The 23,166-nt window shown below is 56.9% G+C and overlaps 2 protein-coding genes across 12 annotated transcripts in view; one reads left to right on the top strand and one right to left on the bottom strand.

Moving 5' to 3' along the window:
• Traf2 (TNF receptor associated factor 2) overlaps positions 1–14,318 on the top strand; it is a 34,944-nt gene extending 20,626 nt beyond the window's left edge. For 8 of the 9 annotated variants that reach the window (XM_047525187.1, XM_047525185.1, XM_047525186.1 and 5 more), the window contains 4 exons: positions 2,138–2,419; positions 2,794–2,971; positions 5,706–5,854; positions 6,531–14,318. In XM_047525187.1, the coding sequence (XP_047381143.1) occupies positions 2,138–2,419; positions 2,794–2,971; positions 5,706–5,854; positions 6,531–6,749 (828 nt within the window). In that variant the 3' untranslated portion in view covers positions 6,750–14,318. The remainder of the gene's footprint in view (positions 1–2,137; positions 2,420–2,793; positions 2,972–5,705; positions 5,855–6,530) is intronic. The other variant, XM_047525189.1, reaches the window with a different exon arrangement.
• A 3,970-nt stretch (positions 14,319–18,288) lies between these two features.
• Fbxw5 (F-box and WD repeat domain containing 5) lies at positions 18,289–23,028 on the bottom strand. 3 transcript variants are annotated; one of them, XM_047525359.1, is made up of 9 exons: positions 22,846–23,028; positions 21,832–22,047; positions 21,387–21,544; positions 20,857–21,031; positions 20,634–20,782; positions 20,120–20,549; positions 19,684–19,831; positions 19,381–19,575; positions 18,289–19,301 (listed from the first exon to the last, which is right to left on the bottom strand). In XM_047525359.1, exons 2-9 carry the CDS (start codon positions 22,022–22,024, stop codon positions 19,058–19,060), a joined length of 1,692 nt encoding a protein of 563 aa, XP_047381315.1. In that variant the 5' UTR covers positions 22,025–22,047; positions 22,846–23,028; the 3' UTR covers positions 18,289–19,057. The 3 variants fall into 3 exon arrangements, with proteins under 3 accessions (XP_047381315.1, XP_047381314.1, XP_047381313.1); XM_047525358.1 differs by lacking the exon at positions 22,846–23,028 and adding an exon at positions 22,513–22,831 and having other exon boundaries at positions 18,294–19,301; positions 19,381–19,593; XM_047525357.1 differs by having other exon boundaries at positions 18,295–19,301; positions 19,381–19,593; positions 22,846–23,016.
• Between the last annotated feature and the right edge of the window lie 138 nt (positions 23,029–23,166).

Genomic DNA, 23,166 nt, shown 5'->3' with positions numbered 1-23,166 from the left:
CTCCTGCTTGCTCCCTAGGCCTCCCTTGTGGCACCCTCCTCCTGCCCTCAGGCCCCAGGTCCAGCCTGGGACTGCGTTCACTCTCATTCTCTTGGAGATTTCACAGTGCCCTGGCTTTGACTAAATGTGTGCGTCCACGGGTGCCTGGGCTTCCCTGGACGCTTAGTGGGCATTCCGTATTCACCACAGCCAGCTTGCCTCATGTTGCCATCCCCCTGCCTTCCATCTCACCCAGAAAAGAGCACCACCCGCACCTGGTTGTTCAGCCAAAGCCCCTGTGCCTGGCAGTCGTGCCAGATGCCCCTGTGATCCCAGACTTCACACCAGTGACAGGTGCTTGACTTGGCAGATGCATCCTGCCTGCCATGCACACACCTCTGAGGACCGTTCTGTCCGCCTCGTCCTTCACGGTGCCTGTGCTCTGGTCTGTCCTCGCTGCTTCTCCATCCTCACCCCTCCCCCGCCGTGGCCCCTGACCTCTGCTGGTGACTGCTGGCCTGTTCCCACCCTAGGCCCTTGACCCGCCAGCGTCCCAGGCTCCCTCAGACTTCAGTGTACGCCTGTCCGTGAGAACCTCTTCTCTACCCACAGCCTCACCTGTCCCTGTTCCATTTTCATCCTGATGTCACAGTCACGTCTTTGTGTCTCTCCCACTTGTTCTGTACAGTGAGAGCCCCTTGAGGTCTGGACTCTGGCGTTCCCTCGTGGGGTGCTGGGTGGGTGGGCAGCCCGAGTGCTTGGAGGTCTGGGGATGGTGTCCACCAGCCGATGCCTCTTCCTCTGGAGGATGATCTGGGCAGCACTCATGGTGGCAGCCGTCATGGTGGGGTCCTGTCTGATGACTCGTCATGTAGCCTTCAGCGTTGAGCAGTGGTAAATAGTGGTCCCTGTTGCCGGGCCTCTTCAGTACTCGGACTAACTCGAACCCATTGTGAGTTCACCGGGGGCTCCAGTGTTGGTGGTGACCTTGTTGACCCATCCCTGATACCCCTGCTGGTAAAGCCACCAGGCTGCTGAGGGCCACCTTTCCGCATCACACACATCCTGGTCTCAACGACTTTTTGCCTTGAAGATAGGCCAGGTGTCAAGGGCAGCCTTGTAGCACCCTCTGCACCTCTAACTGGGTACACAAATGAGTGTATTTTTGTTCCCCTGCCTCTTGTTTTTAAGTTTTAGATGGACAGAATACCTTTATTTTATTTTATGTATTTGTGTTTTTATGTGGTGCTGAGGATCGAACCCAGTGCCTTACACTGAGCCCCAGCCCAGCCCCGGCAACTGTTTGTTTTTTTGTTTTTTTTTTTTTTTTTGTGGTACTGGGGATCGAACTCAGGGCCTTGTGCTTGCAAGGCAAGCACTCTACCAGCTGAGCTATCTCCCCAGCCCCCGGCAACTGTTTTTTAATGGTACTTTTTCCTTTGCATTTTAATTTTGTTTTGAGTCAGGGTCTCACTATGTTGCCCAGGCTCACCTCAAACTCCTGGGCTCAAGTGACCCTCTTGCATCAGCTGCCTGCGTGCCAGAACTACAGAGGTACACCACGTTGCCCAGCTTCCTTTTTATTTTAAAAGCAAGTTACAAAGGAAGCTTTGTTTTGTTTTTTTGTTTTTGTTTTTCTGGTACTGGGAATTGAACTCAGAGGCACTCGACCACTGAGCCACATCCTCAGCCTTGTTTTGTATTTTATTTAGAGACAAGGTCTCACTGACTTGCTTTTAGTGCCTCACTTTTGCTGAGGCTGGCTTTGAACTTGAGATCCTCCTGCCTCAGCCTCCCAAGCTGTTGGGATTACAGTTGTGGCCATTGCACCTGACTCAGGCTTTGTGGGTTTTTTTTTTTTTTGCGGTGCTGGGGATCGAACCCAGGGCCTTGTGCTTGCAAGGCAAGCACTCTACCGACTGAGCTATCTCCCTAGCCCTGGCTTTGTGTTTTTGAAACATACTTTTGGACAGTAGCCGATTAAACATCATCACATAGAAAAGGAAAAAAATGTTTGAGCCCAGCTGTTGCTAGTCCTGGGTATTCCTGTGTCCTGATGGCCCTCTGCCTTCAGTGGAATGAGGCCCACAGCTCAACAGCTCTCATGGCCAGCGCTGCGTGGATGTGGTGGCTGAAGCTTCGTGCCCTATGTCTGCAGGTGGAGGCTGAGGGGCTGCAGGAGCACGAGGCAGAGCAGCTGCGGGAGCACCTGGCCCTGCTGCTGGGCTCCCTCCTGGAGGCACAGGCTCTCCCAGGGTGCCAGAGCCAGGTGCAGCCAGAGCTGCTGCAGCGGTGCCAGACCCTGGAGCAAAAGACGGCTACCTTTGAGAACATTGTCTGTGTCCTGAACCGAGAGGTGGAGAGGGTGGCCGTGACTGCCGAGGCCTGCAGCAGGCAGCACCGGCTAGACCAGGACAAGATCGAAGCCCTGAGCAACAAGGTCTGTGCCTGGTGGGGTCTCATGGCTCATCAGCTTTGCAGCTTGGGTAGCACAGAACCTCAGCTGTGCACGGTGCCTGCCTTGGACTGTGGCCTCCTACTTTTGCATTCCCTGAGGAAACTGACTTGAAGGGTCGCAGGGTCTGATGGCCTGGAAGTGTGCATCAGCAGTATCACGTACCTGGTACTGTGCAGCTCCTGGGCACACGCAGGCCCAGAGCCTTCGGTGTGGACTTGGAGCCTCACTTCAGACCTGGAGGGAGCAGACCTAGGAGGAGCTGAACCAAGGGAGTTGGGGTGGCTGTCCTCCTGGGACTGCTGGGTATGGGAGGTAGGGGCTTGGGGCTCATGGCACATGTGACCACTGCCCTGCAGGTGCAGCAGCTGGAGAGGAGCATTGGCCTGAAGGACCTGGCCATGGCTGACCTGGAGCAGAAGGTGCTGGAATTGGAGGCATCCACTTACGATGGGATCTTTATCTGGAAGATCTCAGACTTTGCCAGGAAGCGCCAGGAGGCTGTGGCCGGCCGCACCCCTGCCATCTTCTCCCCAGGTGCTGTTCCAGAGCAGCTATGCTGCTGCATTTTTGTACACCTGTGTCCCCTGCCCCAGTGGCCGCATGGAGTGACTCCCAGGGCAGGACTGGGCATATCCCTGCTGACACCAGGGGTACCTGCACTCCCTGAGGGTGGTGATCTGGGCAACGTAAGGAGCTGCTGAATGCCCGCTGGCTGCTCACAGGGTGTACCCCTTGCCACTGTGGGTGAGCAGAGGGCATAAGGGGATGGTGATGGAAGATGGGCCAGCACAGGAAGGACCTGGCTGTCTTGGGTGTCGGTGGCTGAGCTAGCCGATCCCTGCAGGTCTGCTTCTGGTGTCTCCTGCAAACTGGAGGCCTGTGAGGATGTGCCTCTGCCCATGAGGTCTCTTGAGGGTGCTCTGGGTCTCCTCTGGAAGGCATTACTGTGGGCCAGAGGGCTGTCCATCTGTGGGCAAGTTCGTTTCTGTGACAAGGTTGCTCCTGCCAGGATTGTGCTTCTCAACGTGCTGCTGTTGCCTCCTCCTTGTGTACTTCAGAGCACCCCACTTCTGTGCCTGGAAGCCCTCCCGAGTTGGTGCGATGGCCCTGGCCATTGTTCCTGCTCAGGCCCAGTCATTGGCGCAGACTTGGACATCATCTGCCAGAACATGCCCTCAAGTGCACTTTATTTTTGTGTTTTCTTAGGGAACCTGCCGCTGAAACAGTAGGTTCTGGGGTTTGAGGCTGAGAGGCTGAGGCCCCCCTCGTTGGGTGGCCTTGGCATGCTGGCCCTGCTCTTGAGGGACCTACACCACCATCCTGTGTGGTACATCCTGCAGTGCCTTCAGCAAGGGCCAGAAATGAGCAAAATGCACACGCTGTCCTCCTTGGGGTGAGACTGAAAGAGCAAGTTTGTCTTGGGAAGAGCTGAAAGGGAGTGCTCTGAGACGGCTCTGTACCGTGCTGTCAGGACTGGGGATGGGTCTGCATTTGTCTTGGAGGGAGGAGGGGAGCTGCTGTTGGCAGGGTGGAGCTGCCTGGGTGCTCCAGGGGACAGCAGTCGGGTACTGTGTGTCAGCACTTCCTTAAGAGGGAAGATGGAGGGCTAGGGACGCATCTCAGTGTTAAAGCACTTGCCTAGAGTGTGCCAGTCCCTGGGTTCAATCCCAAAGAGGAAAAAAGAGAAAAGAAAGGTTTATTTTGGCTCAAGAGTTTTGAAGGCTCCGGTCCATGATGGATTGGGCCTGTGTAGCACATCATGGTAAGAAGCCAGTGGTGGAGCAGAACTCCTCTGACGGCTGGAGAGGACAAAAGAGAGGAAGGGCTGAGGGCTACTCTCCCTTTGAGGGCCCATCCCCAGTAACTGGAAGACCTCCCCCTAGGCCCCCACCTAATAGTTTCCACCACTTACCAGCAGTGCCACAGGCTTGGGACCAAACCTTCAGGACGTGGGCCACGGGGACATTCCAGATCCACAGCACAGCAGATGAGTACATAATGTACAAGAGGGGCTCGCTAGGGGAAGTGCCTCACCGGTCACAGAGGCTGCAGGCTTGCCTTCAGACTAGAGACCCTGGGTACTGGAAGTCTGAAGGCCTTAGAACCCCAGGGCCTCAGACTCAAGTCCCATAGTCCAAAAGCTAGAGAGCCTGGATCTCTGATGTCCATGGGTGGGGAGGATGGGTGTCCCAGCTCCAGGGTAGGTAGGCCTCGTCTCCAATGCCAGTTCAATAACAAGAACACTCACAAGGACACGGAAGAAGAAGTTTTGTTGCTTTGCTAGCAAAGGAGAAGCACAGGGGACTCCTGTCCCAGAGGCTGTGATTGTACCCATCAGCAGGAACAGGGGGATTTTAAAGGAGCTCTTCAAAGGCTACATTCCAGGTGTGCCCTGACAGGGGGTCCCAGGAGGCTCTGGTGGTGTGTTGACATTCAGTTGTTAAGTTGGGAGATATTCAGTTCCTAGATCCTGGCAGATATCTTCTTCCTGTGGAGCACCTAATAGCTCAGGGTAATCTTGGTCCCTGCCCCCAGGTTAGGGAGGGGGAGAGGGAGAAGAAGAGAAGGAAAACTTGTCCCTTTTGAAAATAAGCCTCAGAGCTATGTTCAAAGGTGAAGTGGACCAGGTTACAGAACCACCTGCCTTCCTGTCTTTGTTCTTTCTGGTCCCGGCTGGTTTGATCTACCCAGGTTGAGGGTGGACCCACTCGGCCCTCCACTTACCCTTCAGTCTCCTATGGAAACACCCTCACAGACAGGCCCACAGATAATACTTTCTCAGCTCTCTAGGTATTCCTTAACCAGTCCATTTACACTGAATTAGCCATCACAGCCCCTGACTGGCATGTCATGCTCCACGTAGCTTAGCCGTGTTCCAACTATTGCTCATGACTCTGCACCTGTCGGCGCGAGGGACAGTACCTCCAGCTCGTTCTGGGCCTCCACCCAGTGGCGGCTTCTCCTGAGGCAGGTTGGCTCCCATCTGTGGCCCCAGATGCTGGAGTGGGTGGTTCTTGCCACATTGCTCCCCACCTCCAGGTTCATGGTTATTTAGTGCCTTGCAAGATTAGGAGTAACATTTAGGGTTCCCAAAATTGCTATTCTAATCATGAAAAATAAACACTATTTTCATTAGCAACTAACTGCATAGTGTAAGAACACATCCCCTCTTGCTCTGGAAGCCGTTGTTTCTCCTGGGGTTGTCTCTGCGGGAGGGCCTCCTGGCAGGAAGAATGCTCCCGCCTGACTGGCTCTCCCGTCTCTCCAGCCTTCTACACCAGCAGGTATGGCTACAAGATGTGTCTGCGCGTCTACCTGAACGGTGATGGCACCGGGAGAGGAACACATCTGTCTCTCTTCTTTGTGGTGATGAAAGGCCCCAATGACGCCCTCCTGCGGTGGCCCTTCAACCAGAAGGTGTGAGAGGCCATCCCTTGGCTGGGGGAGCACCTGGGAGTCCCCGGGTACAGCAGGTGCATGGGCTGTGGTGCTGCAGTGGAGTGCTCTGGTGGTTTCTAGTCCCTTCCATGATTTCTTAGGCCTGGCCCTGACATGGCAGCTGGCTTTGTGGGCCCCACTAGTGTTTGAGAGCGGGCACTCCACAGGAAGGCAGCAGCCACAGAGCTGTCTGGGTTTGATTGAGCATTTGAAACCAGGTCCATGTTGGCCGAGGAATGGAAGCTTGAGACCAGGTTGAAATGAGGATGGTCCCTTCCCTCCACCATGCTTCCAGCAGCCAGCAGAGGGGGCAGCAGGAGGTCCAGGGCCCTGAGCAGTCTATAGCCAAGCCAGTGGTGTCTCAGGTTCTCCCCAGAAGTGCTTTCCTCCAGCTGGGCAGCGTGCTGCTTTGTCAGTGCTATTCAGAAGTGGCACAGGGAGTAACCCCTCTTTGGCCTGCGGTTCCAGGTGTCAGGACACACAGGTGCCAGCATGGGCACATTCCTGAGCAAGTGGCCGAGCATGTTGGGGCCAGGGTGCCCAAGTGCTCTGCTCTGGGAGAGTGTAGCCACTTCAGGTTTCCTGGGAGCCAGACACAGGAGGCCTTGGGTGACTCATGGGTATGTGTCCCCCTCCCTGGGCTGCCTCCTGGCAGGTGACGTTGATGCTGCTGGACCAGAACAACCGGGAGCATGTGATCGATGCCTTCAGGCCCGACATAACCTCATCCTCCTTCCAGAGGCCGGTCAGTGACATGAACATTGCCAGCGGCTGCCCCCTCTTCTGTCCCGTATCCAAGATGGAGGCCAAAAATTCCTACGTGCGAGATGATGCCATCTTCATCAAGGCCATTGTGGACCTGACTGGGCTGTAGCCATCCCACAGCAAGCACAGGAGCTCAGCGAGGAGCTGCCAGGCTGGCCTAGAGCCCTGCCACGCAGGGCAGGCAGTCTGGGTGCAGGTGCTGGGGAGGCCTCAGCCTGCAGCCACGCTCACTGTTACACGGGAAAGGAGCTGCTGGCCAGTCCTCAGCTGGCAGAGACTGTGGAGAGACCCTGGGATGACTCACCCCAGGGCCCTGGTGGGACTGGCCAGGGCACTTCTGATTCCCATCAGAACTGCCCTCCCTGTTTCCTGTGCAGTGTAGGGAGAGTCGCCGGGCAGGGTGCCCAGAGGGGAGCTGCTCTCGTGAGGGCTTCAGAGCTGCCCGAGCATCAGGAGTGTGCCTTCGGTGTGGTCAGCAGAGAGGAAGCGTGGTCTGTGCTGGAGCAGGGCCTCTGTCTGCAGAGTGTGGCCCTGAAGAGAAGGGGCCCTGGAAACCCAGTGCTCTTGGACAGGAGCCTGTGCTGGCCAGGCTGGCAAGAGGTGCCCAGGCTGCCCCATGTTGGCTGCACCAGCAGGCTGAGGAGAAATCACTATTAAACTGTTCAGACCTCTGTGGTGAGTTGTGTCCTTCTGGCTCCAGCTTGCCAGTGGCTACCAGCCTGGGCAGTGGTGACCCTCTAGAACCTTCCTCCTTTCCCAGGGGCCTTTTCTGTTCCTTACACCCTGGGGCTGCCTTCCCTGTTCTTACACCCTGCCAGCTCCCCAGAGGTTCCCATGAGGACAGGGCCACGTGTGATCCCATCCTGGGCCTGGCTGTAGTGGGGCAGCCTCCTGCCGGGAGCCAGGCCCAGCAACTCGCGGGTTCCCCTAGGTGGCCTTGCCAAGCCCTTCCCCATGCTCAGACCTTGTCAAGCAGCATGGCAGAAATGGTCCCTGCCAGCCTCCCTGCGAGCAGGGAGCTCCCTCAAGGATCCTGGCCTGGCTTGTTCCCAAGACTGAGTAGGTGGGGTGTGGGTGTGGTGCTCTGCTCAGGCCCAGGCTGTGCCGCCAGGCTTGCTAGTGTGTCATCAGCAGGAAGGAGGTGTGACCTCCCCCACCCTCACTGGGCATTTTGAGTTGTCACCAGGTAGAAAGGCACAGAGAGCCAGTGAGGATGAGCACTAGGGCTGCTGGGGTTGGGGTGTGCTGTCCTGCTCGCTGTTCCCACGATGGCCGCTCCCCGTTCTGCCTGGGTTTCGGAGCGTGTGCTCTACAGTGTGTAGAACCATGCCCTGAAGCGTGGGCAGGTGCCTGGGCGTCTCATTCACCCGTCCTAAGCCCGTGTGGACTTCGGCTGATGTGTGATGTGCTGCTGGACGACACAACCTGCTCCCTTCTCCTGAGACCGTGTCGAGTTCTCGATGACTATGAGCAACGGTGCAGACCCGGCTGCCTTCTGTGGACCCGGAGAGTTGGGCCACAGTGTCTCCTCTTCTTAGATGCTGCTGACCTGCTCTGGGGCAGGTGCCCACCCCTCTGTCCCTGCAGTGCTTCATGTCATCAGACTTTACTGTGTGTGGACGGTCCATCCTCACTTACATTTCCCCAAGGACACAGTGGGGTCAGACCTCTATTAGGTTCATTACTCATTTGGGATCCTCCTACAGGAATCGTCAGCTTTTGTCTGTGTTCACTGTTCTACTGGGATGTTGAACCTGGTTTCCTCCTGGTTGGTACAGGCTGGTCATCTCCCTGGGTGCTAGTCCTTGGTTTGAAATACGTTTGTATTTTATTTTTATTTTCGGGGGGTAACTGGGATTGAATTCAGAGGCACTCAACCACTGAGCCACATCTGCAGCCTTATTTTGTCTTTTATTTACAGACAGGGTCTCAGAGTTGCTTAGCACCTCACTGTTGCTGAGGCTGACTTTGAACTCGAGATCCTCCTGCCTTAGCCTCCCGAGCAGGCGTGCACCACTGTGCCTGGCAAAATATGTTTGTGGTGTTTATGTGCAGAAATTGAAAATTTAGATATGATCAGTTGAATATTGGTTTTAAAGTTTTGTTTTGTTATGTGTTTTGGTATCTGGGGTTTAACCCAGGAGTGCTTTACCCGGAGATACATCCCTAGACCTTTTTACTTTTTGAGACAGGGCCTCATTAAGTTGCTGAGACTGGCCTCAAACTGAAGGTTCTTCTGTCAGCCTCCTGAGTTACTGGGATCTCAGGCAGTTTTATTTTTAATACAGAGAGTTTCTGTGTTTGGGAATTTATATGTAATGTCTATTCTTAGAATGAATTCAGGTTAAAGCTGGGGGATCATTGGTGTCATTTTCTCTCCCTTGAAAGGAAAAGGAAGCTGGTTATGTTGGTGGAGACCTATGATCCCAGTTATTTAGAGGCTGAGGCAGGAGGATCCAGGTTCAAGGCCAGTCTGGGCAACTTACTGAGACCCTGTCTCAAAATAAAATTGGAAAAAAACCCAGAAGGGCTGGAATATAGCTAAGTCATAGAGCACCAGGACCTAGCATACATGAGGCCCTGGGTTTCTTCCCCAGCACTTCCAAAATGAAAAAAAAGGAGGAGGAGGAGGAAATAGACTGGGGTGTAGCTCAATGGCAGTGCATGTGGCCCTGGGTCTCTTCCCTGGTATGTGTGAGCACACACACAAAAGAAGAAAGATAAAAAGAAATGGAGCTACAAAGTGAGAGGAGTGGGGACAAAGCTGGGAGAAGGCCACAGCAAAGAGCTCTAATCCATTTTGCAAGTGGGAAGTGGGTCAGGAAGTGGCAACTGAGCAGAAAAGGGTGGAGGTAGTGAGCTGCCCACCTGTCGGGCTGCTGGTCTGGGGAAGGGGCTGGGAGTGAAAGGGGATCTCTTGCAGGTGTCTCTGCTGTCCTGGGAGGCAAGCTGTCCTCCCGACCTCACCCTGCAGGGGCAATGGGTATGGAGAACCTGGTGGAAAGCCAGACGGTCCCCACCCCAGTGCAGAGGGGCTGGGGTGCAGCTGAAGCGGGAGAGGTGGAGGGCAGTGGCAGGAGAAGGTCCTCCAGGAAGATCTGTGAGTAGGCTGGCCCACAGCCTCCCCCAGGGAGGCGTCGTCGGACTCTGCTCACACCCTGGGTCCCCAGTTTATAGTGTCACCATCATCTCTAGTTTTAGGGCACTTTACTGAAAAAGAACCTGACAGCGGGGGCTGGGGAGATAGCTCAGCTGGTGGAGAGCTTGTCTTGTAAGCACAAGGCCCTGGGTTTGATCCCCAGCACCCAAAGAAAGAAAGAAAAAGAACCAGACAGCGGCCAGTCTGTCCTCTCCCTCAGGCTCACTGCCTCAGGTCCACCTCTGCCTGGCAGGTCTGCCCACTGTGGACAGCCCTGTGGTGGTGCGGACCTGGCTCTGGCACCCAGCGTGGTTCCAGAGTCTCACTTCCTTACAGTTGGAAGTGGGGGAACATTGGTTTCTCCACTCAGTCGAGGGGCATTTGGGTGGTTTCCCTTTGCTGGTCACCCTGAAGATGTTCTCTCAACATTTGCTCCATTTCACCTGGTTGTGCTTTCATTTTTCAACTTGCCCTGCCTGGGAGTAGAGCCCCTGGGCTGTATGTTTAACTTCTTATCTTTCTTTTCTGGTGCTGGGGGTGAACCCGGGGGCTCCCGCAGATGCTGGGCAAGCTCCGCCTCTGAGCCACACCCCCGGGTTCAGTGCCCTGAGGTGCCCGGACTCGGTGCTCACTCCCTTCAGTGAATTCTCAGGCACGCCCCATTGGTCTTCTGTGCTCCCTGTGTTGGCTGCAGCTTAGGCCCACCGTGTCTTTCCAGCACACTGTAAGGCACAGGGGAGTGGTGCCAGCATTGGGGGTGTTTCTGTGTCCCAGCCACTCTGTCTTGTTTGTCTTGAGAAAGAACATCCTTTCCCCAAGGGCCAAGACTTCCTGTGCCCAGGCTGTGTACCCGCCGGGCGCAAGCCACCACCTGGGCCTCGAGGGCGGGACCGTGGCTGTGCCCCACTGCGCCAGCCTGTCTTGCCCTCTTTCTTGGTGTGGGTTACCTGGCTTAGCTTTCTGGTGGGTGATTTCTCCTAGCACTTTGAAGCTACTACGATCCTGTCACCTGGATCTGCTGCTTCAACATCTGCTGCTTGTCTGCCATTCTTTGTTCAGGTAAAATGAATTTTCTCCCTAAGGGCTTTTTAAAGTCTCTCATAGTACAAGTATGTCTTTTCTCCTTTTGGTGCAGTTCTGTGAATTCTCGCCCACTTGGGCTCCATCCTCCAGGCCCCTGCCCTTTCCAGGCTTGCCCTGGTGCCACTCCCCGTCCTCCCTGGCTGCTCTGTGAGTGGAGCTGTGCATCCTATGGCGCACGCCCTTGAGTCGAGGTGCCACTGCCCTGCTTTGCTGCAGTGTCAGCGCGCGGGTGACACAGGGAGTCTGTTCGTCCCCGGAAGCGTATCTGCGTTGTTTTGCTGTGTTTATTTGGATCTTCACAGTTGTGAATAGAGCTGCTGTGACGTTTGTGTCAGAGGAGCGGGTCCACTTCTCCAGGGCAGAGTATTCAGGGGTCGGCTGCCGGGTCACACAGTAAAGGAATCTGTCTTCCCTGTTGATTTGTTTTTGAGACAGGTCCTCACTGTGCAGCCCAGGCCGGTCTCTGGTGCCTGGGCTCCAGGGATCCTCCTGCCTCAGCCTCTCAGCAGCTGGGGCTGGAGTCATGCATCACCATGTCTGGCTTGGCGAGCACATGTGAGCTCCTAGGACTGACAGACACCTTCCAGAAGTGCTGCACCCAAGTGGAGCCCCGCTGCACGGTCCACGTGCTCAGGGCACTGGGAAGGGTCAGTGCTTGGTCCTCGTGAGGAGTGCGCGGTGCTGTCTCCCTGAGGTGTCCATTCACTCCCCTCGTTCCCCGGCTGGCATGAGGCACAAGGCAGGAGGCTGGGCTTGTGAAGGGTCCTCTCTGGAAGTGTGGCGGTGTAGGCTTTGTTGGGCACTCATCACGTTGAGCAGCTTCCCTGCTCTTTGTAGTTTGCCAGGAGTTGGTTTGCGCTGGGGGTTGCACCCAGGGTGCTCCACCACTGAGCTGCACCCAGCCCTTCTCATGTTTCATTTTGACGCAGGGTCTGGCTGATTGCCGAGGCTGACCTGGAACTCTGGACCCTCCTGCCACAGCCTCCTGAGGTGTCGGGGTCCCATGCACCACCATGCCAGCTGGAGTTTTGGTTTTCTTTACTTGGCCTTGTTTTGTCAGTGCTTATTCTCATGAGGAGGAGGGAGTTCATGCTGCCGGCCTTCTGTACTGCACTGTGGTGACCTGCCCTGACGGCCCAGCCTTGCCTTCCTGGAGGGACCTGTGTGGTGGGGCCATGCTGTTTGTTACCTGCTGCTGTGTTTGAGTTCATGTTCTGCTGAGTCTCTGGCTTGTGTGTGTGAGGTGTATTCATCTGTGGTTCTTTTTGTATGGTAGTCCCTTATTTGTGGTTTCACTTTCCATGACGTGTTACTCTTGTTCAGCTGCAGTCCAGAAGTGTTAAATGGAAAATTCCAGAAATAAGCAGGTCATAAGCTTCAAATCGTGTTGCCCATCTGAGGAGCATGTTGAAATTGCACACCATCCTTGTACCAGTCTTCTGGGTCACCCCAGCACCCAGCTCGTCTGTGCACATGCCCCACCCACCCATAGGCACTGGCAGCCAAAGCCATGGCAGTATCAGTGCTGTTTGCTTGTAGCCCTGGTTAGTGAATCATGACCCCACAGTGCAAGAGAGTGCTGATGGAGACCCAGAAGTGCCAAGAGAAGCCACTAAGCGAAAAGGTAAATACGGGGGTGGGGGGGTTAAGAGAGAGACCACGGTCACATCACTTTTATTATGATACGTTTTTATGTCTTTTATTGTGCCATCGGTCAGTCTCATATTGTGTCTGATTTCTAAATCAAGCTTTGCCACAGGTGTGCACATGTGTGAAAATGCATGCTATGTATAGAATCTGATGCCATCCAAGGTTTCTGGCATCACATCTCCCATGGGTTAGTTAGGGACCCTGTGTTATCTTTGTCTGGTTTTGGTCTTAAGTTTGTATAGTCAGAAAGTCGGTAGCAGGAGTAGGGTTATTGGTACAACAAATATCCCAAAATGTGAAAGTGACTTTAGAGCTGGATAGTGAGTGGAGCTGGGAACATTGGGAGGAGCCGGCTGGGAAAGGACTAGATGACCGTCCAGGGGTGCTCGGGTGGCAGCTGCAGCATCTGGACTTCCCAGGTGGCTCCAGTGGCCGTGAGCTCAGTGTTGGTGCAGGTGTGGACAATAAAGGCATCCAGTGAGACCTCAGACAGAAGTGAGGACCAGGTGTTGGAAACCAGGAAAGGCCAGCCTTGTTCAGAGTGCAAGGGACTTGGGAGACTTCGTCCTGGCCCAGGGCTTTGTGGGAGGTGGAACTTCAGGGGTATGCCCCTGAATCTCCAGGCAGCGCAGCGTTCCAAGTGCCGTGAGCCTTGGATTGCATGTAGCTAGGTGCCAGGGGAGAAGAACAGTGTGGATGTGGAGTTCTGGTCTCGAAGGTTGGCAGAATTAGAGACCAGAAGGCTTCTCAGCCTGGCTGTAGTGGAGAATGAAAAGGCATTTTCAGGAGAGGAATCCCTTGGTGTGCTGCCCCGCCACCCCAGGCCCCAAGTACAAGGCCTCGAGGAGGGAAGTGTTTCAAAGGAGAGGCCTAGGGCACCTTAGGGACTTTGGGTTCTGCTCTCAAGGCCCGAGGTTTCTGTCCCCCACATTCCTGCACAGCACTCACCAACCCAGCATGTGCTGGGCCCAGATGTGGCTGAACCTGCTGATCCAGAAAGTACTGCCATAAACCCAGGCAGTAACCATTTGGTGCTCATTCTGCAGGTGTGAAAGATGCAGGCGGTGGCGGGTGACAGCCTCCAACTGGGTTTCAAGGGTAGCAGAGAGTGCCCAGTGGGGCAGCCCCCCAGAACTGTGGGGCTGCCGTGGCACAGCTCCTGCCTAGGAGAGCTGCATGTGAGACTCGAGCACTGCCCTGGTGGCTGCCCAGCCCCCCTTAGGGTGTCTGGAAGGCAGGACAGTCAGTGTTTCCCAGCTTTAGGAGTTAGTGGGGTCTGCCCTATGAGGTTGGGCTGCTTGGGCCCTGTTCTCCCTGAACCTTGCCTGTCTCTCCTTTGGAGTAGGAAGTCTATCCTGTGCCTGCCTCACCATTGTGCTTTGGAAGCTCCTGACTCGTGCCATCGCAGAGAGAGGGCATTTGCCTCTGAGTCATGGCGAGTACCACCCAGGCTGACTCAGGCAGGGTTCTGCGTTGCCCATTTGAGTTGGTGCTGGAAGAAGTTAGGATTTAGGGCTGGGATGAATGTTTGTTTTATAGGTAACAAGAACACGAGTTTGGGGGGCCAGGGACAGAACGCTGTGGTTTTATTGTCTGTCCTGCCAAAATTCGTTGAAACTTGATTGTTATCATGACAGTATTAGGGGGTCTGAGAGATGCTGGGCAAGGGGGCCTGCCCTCATGGGTGGGATGGGTGCTGCTGTGGAAGGGCTGCCCAGGAGGAAGCCCTCACAGGCACAGGCCTTTGCTCTTGGACCCCCAGTCTTCACAACTGTGACCCAATAAACTTCTGTCCATTATAAATTACTCAGTCTCACGTAATCTTTTCTAGGAGCAGAAATGGACTAAGCCTGAATATTTGCCTCCCACCCAAAATTCGTTAACACATAATCCCCAGTGTGATAGTATCTAGAGGTGACTAGGTCACAAGGGTGGAGCCTTAGTGCCCTTGGCTCCAGACAGCATCCTTGACCCATCTACCACAAGAGGTCACGGCAAAAAGGTAGCCTTTTATGAACCAGGAAACAGCCCTCAGCAGACACTACAGCTGCAGCACCTTCCTTGATCTTGGACTTCCAGGATCTGTGAGAAGTAAATTCCTATTGTCTGTGAGCCCAGTTCATGGTGTTTGTTAGGCAGCTGAACTGACTAAGAGGCAGGGTTGTGTGGGCAAGGTGGCCACACCTGTCTTGTATAAAGCGGTGGAAGTGCAGAGACTGGCTTCAGACCTGGACTCTGGTCTGTCTGGTGGTGTCCAGGTGCAGCTGTTCTGCGGTGGATTGGAATGTTCTATGCTTACCAGTTAGGTGGTTGGGATGAGTTGAATTGCGTCCCCCACAAAATGGGTATGTTGGAGCCCTAACCCCAGGACCCAGGAAGTAGGGCCCTTATAAAAGTAATCAAGTTAAAAGGAGGCCATTACAGTGGGCCCTAATTCAGCAGGACATGTGTATATGGATGGGGGATTTGGACAGAGGGAAGGTAATGGAAGGTCACGGGCACCAGAAGGCAGGGGAGTGGCACCCTCAAGCCAAGGACTGCCAGAGACAGCCATAAGCCACCTGGAGCTGGGGAGAGACTGGTGACTCCTAGAGTGACATGGCCCCACACGTTGATGTCCACCTCTCTTCTCCAGAGCCACCTGGTCGGGGTCCTTGCTTGGCCACCCTAGGGAGCTACCTGTTCTTACCTGTCCTGAGACTGCAGGCTCGCGCTTCTCCCAGATGTGCTGCTTTCTGCTCTAGCATGTGAGGCTTTGGCCAGCTGTCCTCCTGGTAAACCCCTTTCATCATCCTCAGCCCCTCTTCATTCCTGGTGGAACTTTTCCCAGGTGTGCTCTGTCCTACATCCTTTTATTGGCATTTCTGTGGGGATGCTTTTCCATCCTTTCCTGTGATGCCCTTGTCAGTACCTGCAGCAAGGCCTTCATGTAGTTGGGTCCTGGTTTTTGGCGATATTGTGATTTAAAAATTATTTTTTAGTTGTAGATGGACACAATACCTATATTTCATTTATTTATTTTTATGTGGTGCTGAGGATTGAACCCAGTGCCTCGTAGGTGCTGGGCAAGTGCTCTTCCACTGAGCCCCAGCACAGCTCCCATATTGTGATGACTGACAGGCGAAGACTTCAGTGTACCATTTCACGTTTGTTTTCTGCTTGCTGGCCCCTTCCTGTTTCCTCTCTCCTGCTTACGATGCTGTGGTCACCTGAGCGTTTTTTGGTACTTCATTGTAGTTTAGCTATTCTTTGACTCTATCTCTTTGCATAATGCTTGTAGTGTTTGTCCTAAGGATCAAAATACATACTGAGCTTTACAGCCTGCTTTAATTGGGATGTGTTCCCTTAGGTCCCCCATATTCCCAGCAGTGCTGCCTTCTCTCAGCTGTCAGCATCTTTTCCAGGAAGTGCCTGCACGGGGCTCAGTGCCTGCCTGCTTGCCCTCTGCCTCAGACTCTTGTTACCTTTCATTGGAGGATTTATTTCACCTCGATTTGTGAAGGACACTTTCAAGGTAGAGTTCAGGTTGAATTTCTTGCCCAGCATGTTAAAGATGTGCTCTTCCAGTAGCCTCCATGTCCTGAGGAGAGGTCCATAGCCCTTCAGAGCAGAGTGCCTGGAGGCCACGTGCTGGTGTTTGCCTTCATGTTCAGCAGTTTGTTCATGGTGCATCCTGGTGTGGATTCCTTTGGGTTAATAGTCTGTTGGGGTTTGTAGGTTTGTACTCCCCCTCTGCATGGGAAGCTTTTAGCCAGTGTTTTTGCAAAGCACTCTTGCTCTGGCTACTGTCCCCAGGTCCTTAAGCTATGGTTGGTTCCCTCCTTATTCCAGCTGGGTGATGCTATTCGATGCAGGCATGTGCACCTACAGGCTGCCTGTTGTCTCCACCTGCTGCATCTGGACTTCTTGGCAGTCTGGTTATTTGAGTTTGAGTGCTTTGTGGATCCCACCATTTCTGTGTAGAGCTTCTCTCCTCTGTTCTCTTGCTGCTGCTGCATCTCTGCATCCTTTGCATAGTGCTGGGATTTCAGCATCTCTCTTCTCATCTCAGCTACTGTGCAGTCTTTCCTTGCCAGAGGACATTTTCACAGTTCTTTGTGTGCCAGGCAATTCTGGATCATCTTCCAGATGTCCTGAGGTTCATGAGAGCTAGACCTGGCCTCCACTCTGTGGAAATGCTGTCATTAGGCAGGCCACACTGCTCTCGAGGTCCTCTCGAGAGCAGACCTGGGGCTGCCTGCAGGCTGTCTTGGATGTGATCTTGAGAATCACTGTGCAGCAAGGACCAGCCTTGTGTTCAGAAACCATTCTTTGGGACCACTTCCTGAGCCCCACTCTGGGTTCCCCACTGGTCCTTGAGCCAGACATGTGGGGCTGTAGTCATCCTGCTTTGTCACGCTCTTCCTCTGCTGGGCCATGATGGGGGTCCATGTGGCAAGAGCTAAAGGGAGAAAAGTTAACAGGGCCCCTCCCTCTTGAACCTTAGTGGCACTGACGGTGAGGACAGCTCAGGACCCAGTTTGGATCTCCTGGATTCCTAAAACCACCATTCCAGCCACCGTGGGGCCTGGGCATGAAAGGAAAGCGAGGAAACCCAGGGCGTTCCTGTGCTCACATCAGAGACTTCCCCTGGGCTGCCGTCTGCTGAGTCAGGCCGTGGGTCCCAGGGTGCCAGCTGTGGGGCTCCTCCTGCTCTGCAGGTCTGCTCTTCTCAGGGTGCTGCACAGGTCCTGGTTTTACTGCGGCATCCAAGGGGACAGAGCCTTGCAGGCCTGCTCCATCTTAGCCTGAACACAACCTTTCTTGAGTTCTAAGGTATCCTCTGTGTCCTTGCTGGAGCCACAATTTCTCAGGGATGCAGCTGCAGCTGTGGTTGCTTTTCTTGTTCAAAGCTCAACACAAATTTCCTGAGGATTTGTCTAGTCTGGTCGTGTTTCTCTTTGAACACGATCTCCCTACAGCCCCCGTTGATGGGGGTTGGCACTCCGCTTCTGGGGTGGTCGGCGTTTCTCTTCCATCTGCTGCTCCGTGATCTTGGACCAGGTGAAGTCCAGCATTTGTCCTGGATTGAACTTTTGGATCTGCCTTTTATTTCCCACAATTTGTTTTTGCATTTCTTTGTTCTGACTGTGCTTTCGTTCTGCAGTGCCCTTTTTTTTTTTTTTTTTTTTTAATGGATGCTACTGTTAGTCTCCTTTCCCACTTTAAATGAGAGATCTTACGTCCTCAGGAGTTGCTCATGTTTTGCAGCTTCTCAGTAGCATATTTTAACTGGTTGAACTTGGGTTGCTCTGGCACCAGCTTCCTGTGGGTGCTGGACTCCCGACTTTAGGTGCCTGGTGTGCTATACTGTGCTTCTGCAGAGCTGGGGACGGACACTGGCCCGAGCAAGGAGTGCAGGCCATGCCGATTCCCACTGTGTCGCTCCCACCTTTCATTGCCTCGCACGTCTAGTGGTTCTGACGCAGTCCATGGCCCCAACCCTTGAACATGCTGAGGGATGCTTGCTGCATTTCTGCCTGCTTTTTTTGCAGGCCCTGTAAACCCCACCTGCACGCGGAGCTCAGCCTTGCCCTTCCTTGCAGAAAGTGGGCTGAATCCTGTGCGATTGAGGCAGCCTCTGCTGTTGCTCCCTGTCCTGGAGAGACGCTGCCTCACCAGGCACTTCTCCCCGCACGTTGTCTTTCTCTGCTCTTTGGTGGGACAGAGGGCAGCTCAGCACGAGCTCCAAGTATAGCGACTCCTTGCTGGGTCATACTGGAGGCTGACCCTGCTGAACCTCGTCCTTTCCCTTACCCCTGGAGCTCCAGGCAGCTACGTGCTTCCCCACCAGCCAGGGAACTCCCTGAGGACGCCGCCTCAGCACTGGCCTGGGCTGCGGCCACTGTCTCCCTGGGGCCATAAGCACAGGGCACAGCAGAGCACACAGCCATCTCGGAGGTCGAGGCACATAGACCTGCATCAGCTCTTCTGCTTCGGCCTGCTGTCACTGGCAGGAGGAATTCTAAGGTGGTTACCAACAGGCAGTGGGCCAGCAGTGCCCGGGGCCCTCTCCCTGCAGACAGAGACTGGACGACCATGTGCTATGGCCAGCTGTTTATTCGAGACCCTGAAGAGGTGGCGTGCATGTGCAGCACACATGGGCCCAGCAGACTGGCCCCTCCCAAGCACCTGGTGCCTAAACCAGGTGCCCTCTGCCACCAGTGGGCGGTCACCCACAGCCACAGGACTCCTGGGTGCAGATTGCCCTGACTGTCCCAAGGGCTTGAGCCGAGCCAGCTCAGGGGTAGGGGTGGGTGAGGAGCAGAGCCTCCAGTGTCCTGTGCACCTAAGCTGGCCAAGAGGCTGATGTGGGGGTCTATGGTGCCGCTCACAGCGGCCACCCTAGCGCTGAGCCTGATGGCCTTGAGCAGGTTGTGTGAGCAAGCGTGCTGGGGCCAGGCTGCCCCTTCCTAAGGCATGGCTAACGTGAGCTTCTCCACCCCACTCAGGGAGGAGCCACAGGCTTCGTCCCTGTGGGTCCCAGCACTGGAGTCACCATGCCCTCAGCGCCTATGGCTGGCAAACCAGGAGAAGAAGGGGCGCAGGCGTGGGCGTGGGGCCTGGAGGACACGCACTGTGCGTGGTGAGCGCCAGGCCTTGATGGTGGCATCATCGCTGGCTGTCAACAAGAGCTCCTGCTCCTGGGGGCTGAAGGCCACTGAGTTGACCACATCCTCATGCCGCAGCTTGGCCAGGCAGATGTTGTAGTGGCGGTCCCAGATGTAGCCGTGCCGATCCTCAGCCCCACTGCAGGACAGCACCTGGGTGAGCCTGCCACCCTCCTGCTGTGTCCCCACCCGGAGCCCTGAGGGCCACTCAAGCACACCTGGCCACAAAGTCCCGGCTGACATCCAGGAAGATGAAGAAGCACTCGTCGTTGGGCGTGTAGGCCCGGTGTGCTCGCAGTGCCCGCTTCACCTCCCGCATGGTCTTGAGGTCAAACACCAGCAGGTCAATCTCCTCCGCAATGGGTGGTGGCTGCATGGGGTCAGCCACCACAGAGCCTGGGGGCCAGGCGCGGCTGTTCACGTACAGGTACCTGAGCGAGGGGCATGCGCCAGGTACAGGCGTGCTGCTGGGTATGGGCCACCTGCAGGCACCCCCACCCAGGACGCTGTGAGAGGCCCACCTGTTGTCTGGGGACAGGCCCATGCCAATGATGTGTCCATGCACATCGATGACATGGTCCAGGGCATCAAAGAAGGCGTCAGAGCCCCGGCCCTCGCCGAGCACAGGCCCAGCAGTTGTCATCTGGTGTGGCAGGATCTGCTTGATGCCTGTGGAGAGGCCAGGTGAGGGCCCTGAGCAGAGCTGCAGGGAGGTCACCTCCAGGGCACCCCTACCCCCGAGCACCCCAGGGAGCCACAGGCTGTGCCTGCACTGGGGGCCCCAGGTCTGAACCACAGACACACCCCGTCACCGGCCGAGCAGCACCAGCTACATTTCCATGCCTCAGCCCCATTCCCTCAGGAGCAAGTGACCTATGGGCTGTCCTGCCCTGAGGGCTCCGGGACTGAGGAAGGCCCAGGCAGGACTTGGGTGTTGCAGGCCCTGCCTGCTGTTACCGATCTGGTGTGGCGAGTAGGTGAGGCAGCCAGTGGTGAAGATGAGGTATTTGTTCCTGGTGTCAGCGGCACTGCGATCTGGGGGCTTGGTGTGACCCTGGGCCAGCAGCTCGGCCACCCTGGTTTCCAGCGCACGCTCTGATAGCTGCCTGTCCCCGTCCAGCACGCCATCCAGCACACGCCGCAAGCCCTCCTTGGTGCGGCCCGGGCAGGGGCTGTGCAAAGGGGGGCTGGCAGCCTCATCTTCACTGTCACCACCCAGGTCAAAGACGCGGCAGAGGGGTGTGGCCTGGTCAGCGGGGTCCAGCAGGAGATCAGGGTTGTCGAAGCGGCTGCAGTCGGCGACCATCACTGTGCGAATGGTGCTGGCATTGAGGTTCTGGATCTTGAAGAGGCGCTTCACCACGTTGACGTTCTCCGACTCCACGTCCTGGCAGGGCACATGGGTGGGTGCGGGCCAGGCTGGGGAGCTCCAGCTTCCGCAGCCTGGCCCACCTTCCGGCCCCGCCCGCACCTGAAAGGCATTGTTGAGCCACAGCACTGAGCAGGAGGTGATGTCTCCGATGCGGTGCAGGTTCCCCGAGATGAGGCTGGTCTCCGTGAGCCAGCAGCCAAACACGTCGTAAGGCTTGTTGCGCACGCGGGACAGCAGGACGAAGGAGTCTGTGGGGAGGCCAGGGCTGAACGGGCTGCCGGCAGCAGGCAGTGGGGTGGCCCAGCCCAAGGCTCACGCTCACCTAGGCTGATGACGGCGATCTCGCCTGAGGAGGAGTTGTGTGGCCCCAGGAACACGCCCGAGGCCAGCAGCAGCGAGTCATCCTGGTTGAACTGGGAGAACTGGGTGTAGCTCCAGTTGTAGGGCCGCATGTCTGCGCTGTGTAGCAGCGAGATGGTCAGGTCGTTGTTCCAGATCTGCAGGAGAGGAGCCAGCGGGTGACTGGCCAGGTCCAGGAGCACCACCTGGCTGCACAGGAAGCCCTGGACCCTCTCCACTGAGGTTGCCTAGAGAGGCCCTGGGGCAGAGACTCCGTCAGGCCTCACCCATCCCTCCCCAGGGGACCTGGGAGTCCTGCCCTATCCCTCCTCCTCTCCCAGCGGTTAGCACAGTCATCCTAGCTGGGTCCTGTGGTCCAGGCTGGGGCTCCAGGTCCCAGCTCAAGTGCGTCTTCCCAGCTAACCCTCTCCACTGGATGCAGAGACTGGCCGTCTCACCTCGGGCCTGAACCTTTCCCACCCAGCCCCACCTACCTGGGTGGGGTGTCCTCACCTTCACCGTGCAGTCCTTGGAGCAGGAGGCAAACTGGTACCCAGAGTGGGAGAAGCTGAGGTGGAGGACCTGGTCAGTGTGCTCCTTCAGAGTCTGCACCTCGACACAGGGTACCATGTCATAGAGCCGACGAAACTCCTCATACCAGGATGTGGCCGCTGTGGGCAGGACAGCATCACTGTCACTGCTGGGTCCAAGCCTCCTTTCCCACAGGCAAGGCCACCTCGAGGAGTAGGATCACCAGGAACAAGGGGTGTGGAGCCTGCTGGTCTCGAATCAGGACTCAGCTGGGAGTGCCCCCTCAGCTCACAGAAACCCTCCCTGTCTGAGTGGCCCCAGCAGGTGGGCAGCAGGAGCGTCCCACCATGGCTTCAGAACATGGCACGGACAGCTCTTGCCTCTCAGGTGGCTGCTGAATGGGCTTTGGGGCGTGTGCAGTACTGACCTGGGTGTCGGGGCACATCACGGGCCACCTGGTAGTATCGGTAGAACTGTTCCCTCCATAGGAACTCGTCCCTGGACACGGCCTGCCACTGACGGCACACCAGCCCAGCGGCCAGCACGTCTGCAGGGCCCAGGCTCAGGAAGATCTGGTAGATGAGGCTGTCAGGGAGCAGGGGTGTGCCCCCCTCGTCCATCGTGACATTCTGCCCAGGCAGCCCTGGAACCCACCAAAGGCTGCCCTGAGCCCAAGCCCCTACCCCAGCCCCCAGGAGAGGCGCAGGGCCTGGAGCTCAAGCTGTGGCAGCCCCACTGTCCCTCCAACCCCACCAAACGCCCAGCTGGGAATTCCACTGGACCGGGTGTGTGCGGTGGGCACTGCTGCACTGCCCTGACCACTGCAGCTCCAGGAAGCACCTGCCCAGCCATTAACCCCGACCCCTGCTGCCCCCAGGCCCTGCTGGAGCGCTGGAGCAGGCGGATGGGCCTGGTGCAGCCTGAGGTGGCCCGCTGGACCCCAGATATGTCTACCCTAAAAGGCTTTGGCCCAGGTCACACCTTCCGAATGGGGCCCAGGGGGACATCTGGGTGCCAGAGTAGGTCAGCAGGTTTGGGCCGCCTGTGCTGGCCAGGCCCAGCCCAGGCAGGGAAGGGCCAGTGGCTCCCCTGGGCGCCTGTCGCTGACCTTGCTGCCCCAGGGTCTAGGAATCAGCTCGGGGCAGACTTCCTTCCCAGAGGAGGCCCGGCAGGCCCCGGCCTCTGTCCCGAGGCCCAGGGGTCTGGCCGGGCGGGGACGTGCGGGCAGGGGTCAGGGGGCGCGGGGGCGCACGACCGCCACCAGGCGGGCCGCGGGGACATCCGTTCGCCGGCCGGCGCGGACGGGTTCGCAACTGTGGGCAAGGCCGGCCCTGGGGACGAGGCCAGCGCCGGGGCGGAAGGGCCGGTAACGGGGGCGAGGCCGGGCCAGGCGCCGGTAAGCCGGGCGCCGGCGAGCGCCGCAGGGCCGAGGCGGACTCACCGCGGCGCCTCCGCCCGCTGCGCTGCGCCGAGCCGCTTCCGCCGCCGCCGCTCCCGCCGCCGCCCCCGCGTCTCTATGGTGGAGCCGCCAGGCCCGACGCTCCGAGCCCCGAGGCATCGATGGCCGCGGAGGGCCGACCGCCGGCAGCCCGCGCCGGCGCGCTCCCGTGCGCCTGCGGGACCGCGCCCTGGGGGAGGGGCGGTGGGGACGCGCCCGGGGGCGGGACCCCGGCGGTCCAAGGTCCGCGGGTTCGAGACCGGCCTCTGACTGTCCCGCCTCGAGCTTCGCGAGCCCACTGTCGCTGACGGTGAGAACGAAACC

Source organism: Sciurus carolinensis, chromosome 14 (genome assembly GCF_902686445.1).
Source record: "Sciurus carolinensis chromosome 14, mSciCar1.2, whole genome shotgun sequence".
Classification (NCBI taxonomy): Eukaryota; Metazoa; Chordata; class Mammalia; order Rodentia; family Sciuridae; genus Sciurus; species Sciurus carolinensis.
The sequence above is the reverse complement of the archived record's forward strand: the minus strand, read 5'-3'. Positions and strand labels throughout refer to the sequence as shown.